This window comes from Lepisma saccharinum, chromosome 1, assembly GCF_977018435.1.
Source record: "Lepisma saccharinum chromosome 1, izLepSacc3.1, whole genome shotgun sequence".
Lineage (NCBI taxonomy): Eukaryota > Metazoa > Arthropoda > Insecta > Zygentoma > Lepismatidae > Lepisma > Lepisma saccharinum.
The window spans coordinates 19,079,351-19,093,483 of NC_139229.1; the positions used below are offsets into that span (position 1 = coordinate 19,079,351).

The 14,133-nt window shown below is 38.6% G+C and overlaps 1 protein-coding gene across 1 annotated transcript in view; it reads left to right on the forward strand.

Moving 5' to 3' along the window:
* LOC145996519 (CYFIP-related Rac1 interactor A) overlaps nucleotides 1-14,133 on the forward strand; it is an 85,690-nt gene that overhangs the window by 47,991 nt on the left and 23,566 nt on the right. Inside the window, exons 2-3 of the mRNA XM_083133048.1 lie at nucleotides 6,048-6,184; nucleotides 9,017-9,220. Coding sequence (XP_082989174.1) covers nucleotides 6,048-6,184; nucleotides 9,017-9,220 — 341 coding nt within the window. The remainder of the gene's footprint in view (nucleotides 1-6,047; nucleotides 6,185-9,016; nucleotides 9,221-14,133) is intronic.

The following is a 14,133-nucleotide window of genomic DNA, read 5'->3' on the forward strand; positions in this document are numbered from 1 at the left end:
GTTCCACAACCCACCTAGCCTCAAATCAAATTCTACCAGGTGGACGGTAAAGGCAGCCAGAGTGTGGTACTGATCACATCACCTCCAAGATGTCAGACATCGAAAATATGTGGAGCCCTACCCCTCATACCCTAAATGTGTTTCATGGCACGATGCTATATGCACAGGGAACTTTAACTTTACCTTTATATATTGTATTCGTTTCTGTACCCCTGAGTAATTATGTCTTTTTTGTTTTACATACGCAAACCCTCTACTATGCCAATGGCCGAGGGCCCCCTAAAGGCTTCTTTGTCGCAAATATCTCCCCCAGAATACTATTTAGTAGGCTCTAATAAGTTTCCATTCATTTAAACCTCGCATGCAGACCTATTTTACCAATATACTATGCATGCTTATAATTGGACGTTAATGGTTTAATATCTAATCTAACAGATATCAAAGCCATTCTAAGTTTCATTGATTCAGATTATAGCCCAGTATCGCCTATTGGCAAATCAGAAACCAAATAAAAATGAACAGCAACGTATAAGTTTTGCCAACATTTAATGAGCTGCGACCAGTGGCGGCTGCTTAATACGTGCTACCGTGCTATAGCACGTTGCTAAATTTGTTAAAATGAAAAGAAGAAAAAAGCAAATCTCACAGATGCAAGAAGTTTAATGAAGCCCCAAAGTGAAATGAAACTTCTCATGTTAAGAGCCTCAACATTTACCAGCGGCGCCACGTATTTCCCTCACGCTGGCTATAAGGAATAGCGTACCGTGCTAAAATCTCAACAGCACGTTTTCGCCCCTTTTTCATCCCTCCGCGCATGAATACTATACACCCCCACTCCTCGATTTGTACGGGGGATAGGGTCTCCGCTCGAGAAAAATCGTCTGCTAGCGTGCTACAGGACGACTCAGCACGGTAAGTGTGCCATCTCAGGATAAGAAGAAAGTCTACGACAACCTATTGCCTCTGTCAGAACAACGTTTTTTAATGTCATTTTCAAACGTTCTGTACGTTATCAGTGTAGAGTTATGTAATGTTTGTAGCATGTCGTATACATTTGCAGCACCTGCAAAAAAGTTGGAACGCGAATTGACACAACCCCTCAGCCTTGAATCTATTTCGGTGGTAAGTTGTAAAGATTGCAACTCTGAAACTATAATCCGTGCCTTTTTAGCTTCCGAAAGTGGATTCTGCTACGTAATTTATGTTTAGGAAATTCTAATTTTATATTTTATCTAAATTACCTGTTTTTAAATGCTAGATATTTTCTTGTTTATGTAGCACTTCAATAGTCAAGAAACAAACTTACAGAGTACCGTCATTTTTCCCCGGCTTCCAGACCCGAAAATTTTCCGCGCGGTTCATTGTGTTAAAATCGCGTGGCGCGTGAAGTGCTGGTCATTGTTGTGAAGGATTAGCTTTTTGTTGTTGTTAGAAGTGAAAGTGAGTGTGTGTGTGTTAGTGTACCATGAATTCGGTGGATTCTTTGTTGCAGCGACCTTTCTCTTCAAGAACACTTGAAGAAAAGTTGGAAATTAAAGCGCTAGGACGGCTGTTGCCAGATTTGGATCTATCGCAAAATGCAAAGGGAGGTAAGAACGCTACGCATAAAAGACGATTTAATAGAAAACTGTAATATAGCGAACCATGGCATTGTGGGTGTCAAATTCGAAATGCATTATTCTGTTTTCCTTGCATACTTTTTGGAAGTAATGATTCGTAGTCTAAAGGAGGGGTAAAAGATCTAGGACATTTATGTGAATATATGAGAAAGCATAGTGAAAGCAAAAAGCACATGAATAATGAGTTAAATTTTGTCTCTCTCGGAACTGTCAACATAGCAACGCAGTTAAGCCACGTTTATGTAGAATCGCATAATGAGCAAGTTGAAAAAAATCGCCACGTCTTGTCAAAAATCATAGACTGAATCAAGTTCTGTGGAGCTTTTGAGTTGGCCCTGCGTGGCCGGCCACGATGAAACAGGTTCCTCCGCAAAACCTGGGGTATTTTTAGGGCTCCTTGATTTTGTCAGCAGTTTAGACAATGCTGTTAAAGAACATCTAGACAACAGCACTGTATCTAAAGGCACTCGATCTCGCCATCGAAGTTTCGGGTTGGAGTCTCGGCCCGGATATGGGTATTCTTTGTAATACTTTGTAATAATGAAATTAATGAAGGGGCATTCACAAACAATACCCATACCCGGGCCGAGACTCCAAACCGGAACTTCGATAGCGAGATCGAAAGTCGACCACTTAACGTTCGTGGCCACAGAGCCGGCACGTATGTGTGTGTGTGTGTGTGGGGGGGATAGGGGCATTATAAGTACATGAAAAACAGCATCAGTTGTAGCACGCATCTTTGAAAAGTCACGAGCCGCCGCTGGCTGCGACATATTTAAAAAATGCTTCTTAACGAAATAACGTAGGACTCTAAAATTAAGCGGAGTAAACTGGAACGCTCTAAGTATTATGACACTTTTGGATCTTAAAAAATTGTCTATTGAAGAAGTTAATTAATAAAACCAAGAATTACGGACTATTACAAAATTGAGAACTTCAGAAGTTACTGAATTATCGCGAAAGGTGTGCTATTCTTGGTTGAATTCCCACAAAAGGTGCGCTATTCTTGGTCTTTATGTAGGCTCAAGGATAAATTCATATTTCAACTTCACCTTCGAGGACAAGCACTATCTCCAAATCCGGGGCACAGCCATGGGTACCAGAATGGCCCCATCCTATGTCAACCTGTTCATGGGCAAATTTGAAAAAGAGTTCCTGGAGACCCAATCTCTCAAACCTCTCCTCTGGCTACGTTTCATCGATGACATCTTCATGCTTTGGACGCATGGAGAACCTTCCCTGACCACCTTCCTAGACAAACTTAACCACTTCAGCTCCATCAATTTCACCTGGACTCACTCCACCAACCAAATCGCCTTCCTGGATGTGGATGTGCACATGAAGGAAGGACATTTGGAAACCTCCATCCACATCAAACCTACCAACCATATGCAATACCTACACTTCTCCAGATCCCATCCGTTCCACACCAAGAAAGCCATCCCATTCTCCCTGGCCCTCAGAGGTCAACGCCTCAACGCCTCAGCCACCTCCCGACAGAACTATAACCTCCGCTTACACCAAGCCTTGATCAACCGTGGATATCCTTCCACCCTGGTCACCAAACAAATATCCCGAGCTGCTTCATACACTCCCACCAAGAAACCTGCCACCAATCCCCCTGCACTTGTCACCCAATATCATCCCCACCTCAACAAAATCAGACACACTCTACGTTCCCTCCTTCCCATCCTGCACAGTGATCCTGACACAAGAAATATCTTCCCCGACAAGCCCAGAGTTGTCTTCAAACGCCCTCCCAATCTCCAAAACATCCTGGTCCACCACAATCCACCTACCCACAATCAACTCGCACCTGCCCACAAATGCAACCGCCCAAGGTGCAAAACCTGCCCCATATTTGTCACTTCCCGCACCCTCCAGATCCACACTGCCACCGGCAAATTCACCCTCTACCCAAAAGGAACCTGCAACAGCTCTAACCTAATTTATATCCTCACGTGCAACATCTGTGGGAGCTTCTACCTGGGGGAAACATCCACAGCCCTGAACCTCCGCATCAACAACCACCGCTCCTCTACCCAAAACCTGGACTTTGCTGTTGCCATTCACACCAATCACCACAATATTCCTTTTAATGACTGCTTCCAGGTAGCGATCGTCCACTCCTTGCCCCAATCCACCAACACCTCAATACGTAGAAGATGGGAGAGGGCCTACATATTGACCATGAATGCAACCACACCTCCAGGCCTGAACAAGGCCACCCAGTAACGCCCCTCATCCCCTATCCTCACCCTCACCACCACCTTTTCCCAACGACCCCCCCCCCCAACCACTCACAGTTTTCGACGAGTCAGGCGAAAGAACCATTTTTTTATGTGGTACTGTCAACACTTTTTTTTTCTTCGGGACCTGGCAACACTGCAGGTCATGCTTACTCTTCCCTCTAGTCACTTAATTATACAACGTCTCTCTACTCCTGAAGATGTGATATATACCATCACGAAAATTTGAATTTTTTCTTTGTCCGGTGAGTGTTTCCTCTCTCCTCTTTCACTTTATATACTATATATATATATTACATCACCACGGGTGCCGAAACCAACGGGGGTCAGGGGGCCCCTCCAGTTCTAGTTTGGCTCTCCTATAGGGGGCCCAATCTATAACTTTAAACTTATTACATAAATTTTGCACACAGAAACTTTGCACACAACAGGTGGGAAATGAAGCAAGATTCTGCTCTGGAATGAGCAGATTCAATAATGTGGCACTATCATTTCGTTTGAGGGTCTTTCTTGTGATTGTGCGTTTACTAATTCAGTATTTTCTTTTTCAAACAGACAATGGATTAAGGAAAACGCATGGTATATTATGAATGAATATGTGCGAGAATAGAGGAAGAAACATGGGAATGCCATAGTCTTCATGCTTTTGAATTAGCTAGTCCATTGCAAAATAGACACTTTTGTTTCCCTTCGGAAAAGTCAAGCAGAAGTTGAAAATATTCTGTTTTCAATATGCCACTTTTTTATATAATCAGGATTAGTATTTTTTTACATGTACCTGTAAACATGTGTGTGCTACTTCATACTGCATTGATGTGGCTGAAAGTTGCACTATTACATATCTATACCAGTACTTAACCAACTTTTAAAACAATATGTGTGGAGGAGCGGATTAAGGGCCAGGCAACCCAAGCGAATGCCCGGTGCACCACCCTCGAAGGTGCTAGACCTGAGCGTCCCGATTTAGTAAAGCCAAATCCTTTTTTCTGATTACATAAATGTGGATATTTGTTTTATAAAGATTTGGATTTGTGTAGAAAAAATTCATTGAAGTTACTTCTCAATGACAAATGTAATATTGCAACATCACGTGGCAATTTAAACTAAGAGGCTACTCTTTATTTTGATATCAACCTACAATATACGCGTTCTTTGACATTAAGGCATTGAAGACACAAACAAAACTGTCATGTTTTTTTTTTTTTTTTTTTTTATTGACCGAAGGTGGAAAGTAGTGGGACCAGGGGAGAAAGTTAAGAAGGGGGTGTTAGGGTAGACAGTTGGGGTGCCAAAAATCTACCTCGCCTGGATGAAAATTTTATCTTGGGCCTTCCTTTTTTATGTAAATATGTGTGAAGATATTACACTCCTATAAAGGAATAAGTATTAAAACGGAATATGATAATCAAATTCTCAGACCAAAGTTAGAATGTAAAGAATTATGTTGTATAATTACATATTACAATTTTTCAAAGTTTAACTCAAGTGCATTAGGCCCCAACTTTAAAAAAGAAAAAAACTTTCTCTGACCGAAAACAGAAAGAAATCAGTATGTATGCTTTACTTAGCTTTGCCCCCCCCCCCTATTCACATCACCCCCTTCCCATTTAGAAGTTTGGAGTTGAATTCAATATGGCGGCCACCAATATGACGGACGTCCTCTCGGAACATACCAATGTGATTCCCCCTAAGCCTAACCTGTTTCTATCATGTAGCCTAATTCCTTTACTCTTTATAGGGAGTGTTAAGAGACTTTTGAATAACCCTGTAGGCCCTTGTATGAGAGACTGTCAACATGAGATCAAGAATTAAAAACACACATAATATATAATGTGTGTGTGGTGTGTGAAACTAGGTAGGTAGGAGAGGGCCTTTGGTAATATTTTGCAGGGGGGGGGGGGCAAGATTTGTAGATCCGGCACTGGGTAGCTATTATAGAAAAAATACTTACATTTATTCATGTGCTTGTATTTGCTAACCACTGATTTTTACCTAACCTATACATGTATTGAAAGTACATATTTTTTGTAATAAAACAACATGTCATGGGAAAGCCACCTAAAGCAGTGATAATTTGAGGTAAATAGTGAAAAAGTGTCCAGGTAAGAGGGCATTCATTTTCACTTTGTTTCCGAATATTTGATTTTTGTGTAGTGAATGTGTTTTATTTCCTTTGCAGAGTGTGTTGTACCAAAGATTCTGTACCAACTGTGTTCAGGACCAATGACACCTACACAACACTTAGAAACACAGCAAGCACTTGTGAAGCAGTTTGCAGAAATTCTAGAGTTTGTGTTGAAGTTTGACGAATATAAGGTTGGTTTTATTCCTCTTTTATTATAATAGTTATTTAAGGACCTTTTCTCATTAAGTGTGTGTGTGCAAATAAATGTATGGAAACAGTAAAGTTACCACACAACACAAAAAGTTTAATATTTTCTGCAGTGAGCATTCAGCCAGCCTGTGAAATAATCAAAATTTTAATTGTGCTTGGTAAGTGCTTTCCTTTTTACATGTGTGTGTGTGCAGTGTGATATTTAAGAAATTTCCAGAGAGGGGTAAATTCTACTGACTGTCTAGTGAGAGCCTGAGATAATGATTTATATTCTGTGTTTATATAGCTATATACACATAGGTTTATGGCCGCTATAGGAGAGGGGTTGCAGGGGGGTATCTCGACAATGGGGTCACTCCACACTTAGTTTTATGCCACTCAACTTTTTTTTTTTAAAAAAAAAAAAACTTTGAACAAAACATATTTTAAATGATTGCTAAAAATTGCAGATTTAAATTTGTATCTTGACGGAAAGAAAAGGCAAAGTCCAATTTATGATCAAAACAGCTAATCGGGACTGGGCCTACAATTTTTAAAGTGAGATTTTGACACCCACCCTCAGAAATCTATAGTCTGGAACTAACTTCCAGACTATAGATTTCTGACTTTGGAGATCTGAATCGAACTTGGACATAACTTTAGGGGGGTTAGAATCAAAAAGTTTTCTACCCCATAAAAATAGGGCCCAAGACTACTTTGCTAAATTACTGTTACATTTGCAAAATCATAAAAATTACTTATTAACTTGCTTCTCAGGCCCCAGGAGGTTAACACAAGCTCCATTAGCTTCTTAATTCTGAAAATTTGTTAAGTGGGTGAGTGCCCCGCCAAGTATAGGTAATTAGTCTAGGGCTCTTTGAATACAAGACAATAGCGATTATCACTATTATATAACTAACGCCCATCATTATGTACGTAATTTCATAATCAATTGTTGTTTTTACAAAACTGATCAAAAGAATGAATTAAATATCAATTCTTCTGTACTTTTAGTCATGATATTTTATAAATGTGTTTAGCTTGCTGCAAAATAACAAAACTAGAAACTTGACAATGCATGCTCAAACTAAAAAATTTTTCCAACAAAGGATACCACATTCCAACTCGCCAATGTGTTTTAGTTTGATTAATTGAGTTTATTTTACTTCACTTTTCTTCCACTTTTGGCTAATTGCAAAGAGGAGGACAAGTGATGATATGATAAAATTGATGAATGGACACTCACAAACACCCATACCCAGGCCGGGATTCCAACCTGAGACCCTTGGCATCGTAGCACAATGTGCTAACCACTCCACCATGGGGACTGGCTCATGTGTTTTATTCAGTGATGAAAGATAATGTATGTGTAACATCACTAGATACTTCAAGCCATGGCAGTGCAATTTTTCATGTGTTAAATTTTTCACAGGCAACCAACAATCAAAAGGAACTCGCCACTTAAATACTTCTGCCTTCTTGTGCAGATCCACTTGCAAATTTTCAGAACCCATCCTTTGACCAACACAGCCTTCACCGCCACCAGATTTCGTTCATTTTGAAGGAATTTTCTTGATATTGCAGTGTCTGGAACTCTTAATGCTAACTTTTTCCACTAACATTCTAGCTTCACAAAGAAATCTAGTTCATGGTTCTAAAAAAGAGCAATTTTGTTCTTTAAAAAATGACTTTGTAAATGACTATCCCTCTCACGTCAAAAATTCCATGTAGGCTATCTTCGTGAATACAGATGTTCTGTGGTGACAAGTTCAAGTCACGTGACAACTGAAACTCATTTGTAACTTCCACATTGTTGCGGTGGCATTTTCCTGCCAAATTCCATGGACAAAGAAAAGGGAAGAGGGGAGGAGGTCTTCAACCCTGGCCACTTGTTTCAGGAATGGAGCACAGCTGAGGCCACATCTGTGTTCGCCTATTAGAGCTTCCAGTTGCCTGACAGAAAATGTTGCAATTGAATGACGAAGTGGGAAAAAGTAAGTAAATTGCCAATAATTTATTGTCCCCCCCAAGTATCATTCCCCCAGGGATAAAATTTATCGAGCAGAGAGGGGGACAAGTATCGAGAAGGGGAATTCCCTCCATCCCCCCTACAAATACCACAGTGTGTGTGTGTGTGTGTGTGTGTGTGTGTGTGTGTGAGAGAGAGAGAGTATAATACGCGGGTTGGATATTTAATAGTGACAACATTGCAGTATGCCATAAAACTGAAATGGTGTTTCTCGCTTATACCACATGTTAGTTTGATACCTAACCTACCTCCCAGTAAATGGACTCTTAATTTAACCTTTATTGCCCGGAGCCTCGTACACCTGTATTCTCATTGAAGCCAGTTCTTTTTCAAACTTGTAATGAAGTACAACAAAAAATTGTAGCTCGAGAACTAATTGTCATGGAGAGATTAAATTGGTTGAGTTTTCTTTCTTAAAGCCAGGGCTTTTAGCAGGTTGAGGCAAGAAGAAAATTGAAAATTGAAATTTTATTAAGATTCCTAGTAAACACTACTACAGTCTGCCTCGGGACTCTATGGAGCAAGACCACATATAACAGTTGAGAGAGGTGAAGCAAAGCAGTGCATGCTGCTGCTAATGGCTGGTAGCTGCAGTCATGTTTTCCCCTCCATGCATTCCTTGGCTGAGAATTCTCGAGTAGTACTTCTTGCCCAGTGTGCAATGCACCTCCACTCCCTGATTGCAATGGTTAACACTGTGCCACTGGGAGGCTCACTCCATGCATGTGGATCATATATGCCATATATGTATTCATTTTGTGTACATGCAGCATTTTTTTTTTAAAAAAAACTTTTAATCTTTCAGATGAAAATTCCAGCCATCCAAAATGACTTTAGTTACTACAGACGCACAATCACTCGTCAGCGAATGTCCAGCCAAGATGGATTTGAGCACTCTGACGTAAGAGAAGTGACCAATGAAATGGCAAATAGGATGTCTTTATTTTACGCTCATGCCACTCCAATGCTCAAAGTACTCAGTGAAGCCACGTCAAGGTTTGTGGCTGAGGTACGTATATTCTAAGCAGTTGTTCTATTTGTTAGCTTGTGTTATGATACTAATAATATTTTATTGTATGTGCCTTAGTCTCTAACGCGTCTGACTACCATGCTAAAGGTCCCGGGTTCGATCCTTGGCCGGTTCAAATCCGGGAACTTTTCTAACATTGGCAGCGGGCCCGGCGTCCACCCAGCGTCGAATGACATGGGTACCTGGGGAAAACCCTGGGGGTAAAGGTGGTCAGGGGCGTGATGCTGATCATATCACCCCCACTCACGACCGGATCAAGAAAGTGTGGGGCGTTACCCCCACACCCCCTATACACCCTCATGGCGTGGTGCTAAGCACAGGGGAGCACTTTTTTTTCATTACCCTTGTACAGCAATAGGCAACGCCAGAAAACAAAATAAATAAGAATACGTGGTAAAATAATATAAAGTTAGAACCCCTTTTATGATTAGATGCAAAATAAGATACAATAATTTTACTTTAAAAAAAATGTGAACTGATTAAAATGGTGTAGCAGCTAACCAGTCATTCAGCTTACATTTAAATATATTCATAGGTAAATTTGTCATATCTAGAGGTAGTTTTTTAAATAGTTTTATTCATGCAGCTTCATAACTGTTCAAAGATTCCGAGAATCTATGATAGGGTATATTAATGTGCCTGCTGTTTGTGGCCTCCCCGATAGCATCATCTTGCAATCAAGGGGTCCAGGGTTCGATACCTGGTGGAGGCATGTGGTACAGTGGTTCAGATCCCACTTTAAACTGTAGGTCCAGTCCTGATGAGCCTTTCTGTTCATAATGAGGACTCAAAACAACAATTTAGTCAGCCTGCTGTTCCCAGTAGTATATGAATTTATGTCTTGTCTACTTTGCAGTTGATACAAATTTTTCTTTATATACACAACAGCACAGTATAAATAAATATATAGATTTATCAGTCATAAATTGTAAAGAGTGCTTTACAATGAACTAATTTGTGTGAGTTGGTGATTATTCTCATTGTTTTTTTCTGCAGTTTTAAAATTTCCTGAACGTAACTTCAGTCCTCCAAAGTAAAATTCCACATATAATAATGCTTTGAAAGAAATTTTCAGATACATGACTTTTTAAATTCCTTAACAAATATATAATACTGGAGAGCTTGTCAGTTATGTATTTAATGTTGCTTCCATAACATCATCTGCGTGTAGTATTCTGTGAGCAGAGAGATAAAATGGTAAATTATTCATCATATGAGCAAACAATAAATGTCCCAAACCTTGAGGTACGCCACATTTGACCTCAACTACTTTTGACCTCTCCATTCGTATACAGACAATTTGTCTACAGTTCTGAAGGTATGAATGAAGAAGTTTAAAGTCCATACCAAAAATGACTTAGTATGTCATTTTTTTAAAAAAAAGTGAAGTGTGTTCTATACAATAAAAAGCCCTGCACAGGTCACATAAAGTGGCCTGAGCAAAGTCCTTAGTTTCAAAAGCCTTAAGTACATTTTTTGACTAAAGAGTCTATGGCATCAACAGTTGACTTACCATTCCTGAAACCAAACTGTGTTTCACAAATGAAATTATTATTGTCCAAGTAATTGCATAATTGAGAATATATTGATTATAAACTTTTGAAAAAATTGGAATCTTTGAGATGGGATGGTAGCTGGCTAAACAATTTTTCTCTCCTTTTTTATAAATTGGAATAACCCACGATAGTTTCAATACATTTGGGAAGGTTCCTTCCTTACGACAATTATTTATACAAAAGGTCAGTGGATAAATATATAGACTATCGGAAGGTTTCAGCTTATTTACATCTGGAATTATTTAAGAAAACAAATCTTATTCGGAATGTCTTATGCTCGAGTAGGTTGGAAACAGTTTCAGAGGTTTGTAAAATGTTGTTGCACATTTCCTCAACAGAATTAATGCAAAAGTTACGTATTTATATGTAAATGCATATTTATGTTATGTTGTTATAGTATTAGGAATGAATGATGTTCGAATCCGGGATACCAGCCATGGATATTTACTACACAACAGAAGAAAATCTGAAAATAAATTTATCAAAAACAACTACGAACATGAGGGTGCATTGTTGTTGTAGGTGTTTACGGCCCAGAGCTCGGCCGGTGGTCACCATCGGTCTTCGATCACAAGCCAGTGTAAGTAATGATTGTTACATATGAAAGAAACAGGACACTTTAAATGTTAGGAGAAAATATTTACTGGGCTGTCGAATACTTACATCGTCTCACCACCCTTCTCCGCTCGCCTTCTTGACAAATGAAAATCCCTTACCCATAGTGCACTGGGTCAAAACACTTGAACAACGTAGGCCGGCAATGGCCGGCGTTGTACACAAAATCTTAGTACATATCTTACATTAATATTGTCTTTACTGATGCAACTTTTCTCAATGAGTTTAGAAATCTGGCTATATAGCACCGTACACAAAACTAATTTTTAAGCGAAGTGTCCAAACTTGGTCAAGTGAGGAGAGAAATCTTTTCCCCTCTAATCAGTAAGACTGCTGTAGTGGGAGTGTGTCCTAGTACTGGCTTTTCCTCAAAGAATTTTCTCAATCTTGTGGCACCAGGGGGAAATGTCCTTCATTCCTATTTGTCTATGGGCTTTTTAGTCCTGCCCCTTGTTTACGCTGTGTTCGCACCAACGCACAATAACGTTCGGCTGAGGAAAGTGATTTGGGGAGTTAAATGTATTTGGTTCAAATTAATTTTCTTGTCAAGACTCACTTTGAACATTTCACTTCTGACAATTTTGTTTAGTTTATCACTTTCCTGGTTGGTTTAATGTTTTAGAACTTGACATATTTCGTACAGCTTTTAGAGCGAAGTCAGGATTGAGAATTCTTCTGTCATTGATGTGGCGTGTCTCTGGAATTTTACGACGTCGGCCCAGTCCCGTGCTTAGACTGCTTTTCTGTTTTCTGCGATGTTTCCACTGATGTTGTCGGGAAATTTTAAAAATTATAAAGTCCAAGAACACACAAGTAATGGCAAGTTTCTGTTGGCCTTTTGCCTTTCCCAATTTAGACCAAATTCAGCTCATGAGTTTTTATGGTGACAGGAGCGAAATGTAGACTGGTTGAGGATTAGAGTTCATTGCGAGACCACACTGGTTTCCATGTCAGATAGTGAGTTTGTTGACGGAGCTCACGCCTGGCTTCGTGCGAAGAAAGCTGGTTCGTTAGAGACGGCTGTGTCAATTTTCAGACAGCAAAAAAAAAAAAAAAATCTCTGGGAAGTTTGATCTGTAAACTACAGGAAAATAATTCTACAATGCAAGCAATGTGTACATACAAGGAAAAAACTCTTAACTTGCTGACCAAGGCAGTTTATTAAGATAAAAAACACTTAACGGGTAACGTTTCAACCCTGTATCAGGGTCTTCCTCAGACGAAGAACTAAACTAAACTTTTTTTGTTTTTTATCTTAATAAACTGCCTTGGTCAGCAACTTAGTGTTTTTCATATGGAAGCAAGGCTTAATTATATTACAAAAGGAAAAACAATTTTGGTCTTGCAAGTTTGATGCAAGACCAAAATGGTAATGGTAAATCAGTCATATTATAGTTTTTCATTGTATGTACGCATTGCTTGCATTGTAGAATTATTTTCCTGTAGTTTACGGTTATTGCAAGCATAAGAAAACAGTTTAATAAAAAATAATGTGATCAAAATTTTTTATCTGAAATAAAAATAAAACAGACTGCTTCTTTTCACAGTTAAGTTACTATATTACAACAATGTAACATTGACAACATCCATTATATAACAGATTATTTTTGTTTAAAAAATTGCTAATCATTGTTATAACTGTATCTTTAGTCAAAATGAAAATAAATGTCTGATGAAGGGAATGTGTGTTCTCCTGAAACGTCACAATGAAAAACTGTTTTCGTATGCTTATAATAACCGTAAACTACAGGAAAATAATTCAGTCATATTATGTTATCAGTTGTACTATCTTTGCATGTCATGGTATGTATACTCTATATTCTCGCAATAAGTACATGTCCTTGTGTGACTGAAAAAGTTCGGTGAATTTCTTGCGAAAAACTGACAAATTTAAAGTACTCCCATTACTACTTGCGATATAGAACGCAGTTTTAATCAATATGAATCCATCTTAAGAGACAACGGAAAGAAATTCACTTTCGAACCCTTTGTTTTATTCATTGTTTTGGAAACAGAAAATTAAAACTCATTTTGTGATGTTTTAAAATTAATATCAATGTATGCGTACTGTATCTTATGTAGGCCATGAAGTTAGTGTCTTATATTATTAAAAAGGTAAATTTTTAACATTTTTACGTCCATATTTAACTCCATATTTTGGAGAAAATAAATATGTATTTAATATTTAGCATATTTTTACTACATATAAATCTTTTCCCTCATTATTAATTTTGAAAGATTTCTTTATCTTTTTTTACTATATTCGGCAATAGAATTAATTATTTCCAAGCAGCCTCAATGTTAGTTAGATTACACAATTTATTTGATTCATTTATATTCCTTTCTTGCCCTCAGATAGAATGATTTAGCCAGATCTGTCTTATCCCTGTTAAATAGAGCTAGGTATAATAATACCCTACTTTTCATACGGGCCAACTTACGAGTGTATCAATCAGCATTCTTGTTTGACATATTCTTCTTATTAACTTTGAAACTAACTTTACACTTTTTCTGGAGAATACTCCTTTCGAAAATATGAAGAAATACCATTAGAAACTTTTCCAAGTGTTACATCAGCCAATGTATGGTGTATGGTCTGTGTCCAAAGATTGAGGCTTACTTAGCAAATCTAGCCAGTTTGTATCACAGAGCAACTTCCTAAAGTTTAATATTTTATCATCCGTTATTGGTCTTGATCACTATTTTATACTCATTACAGTT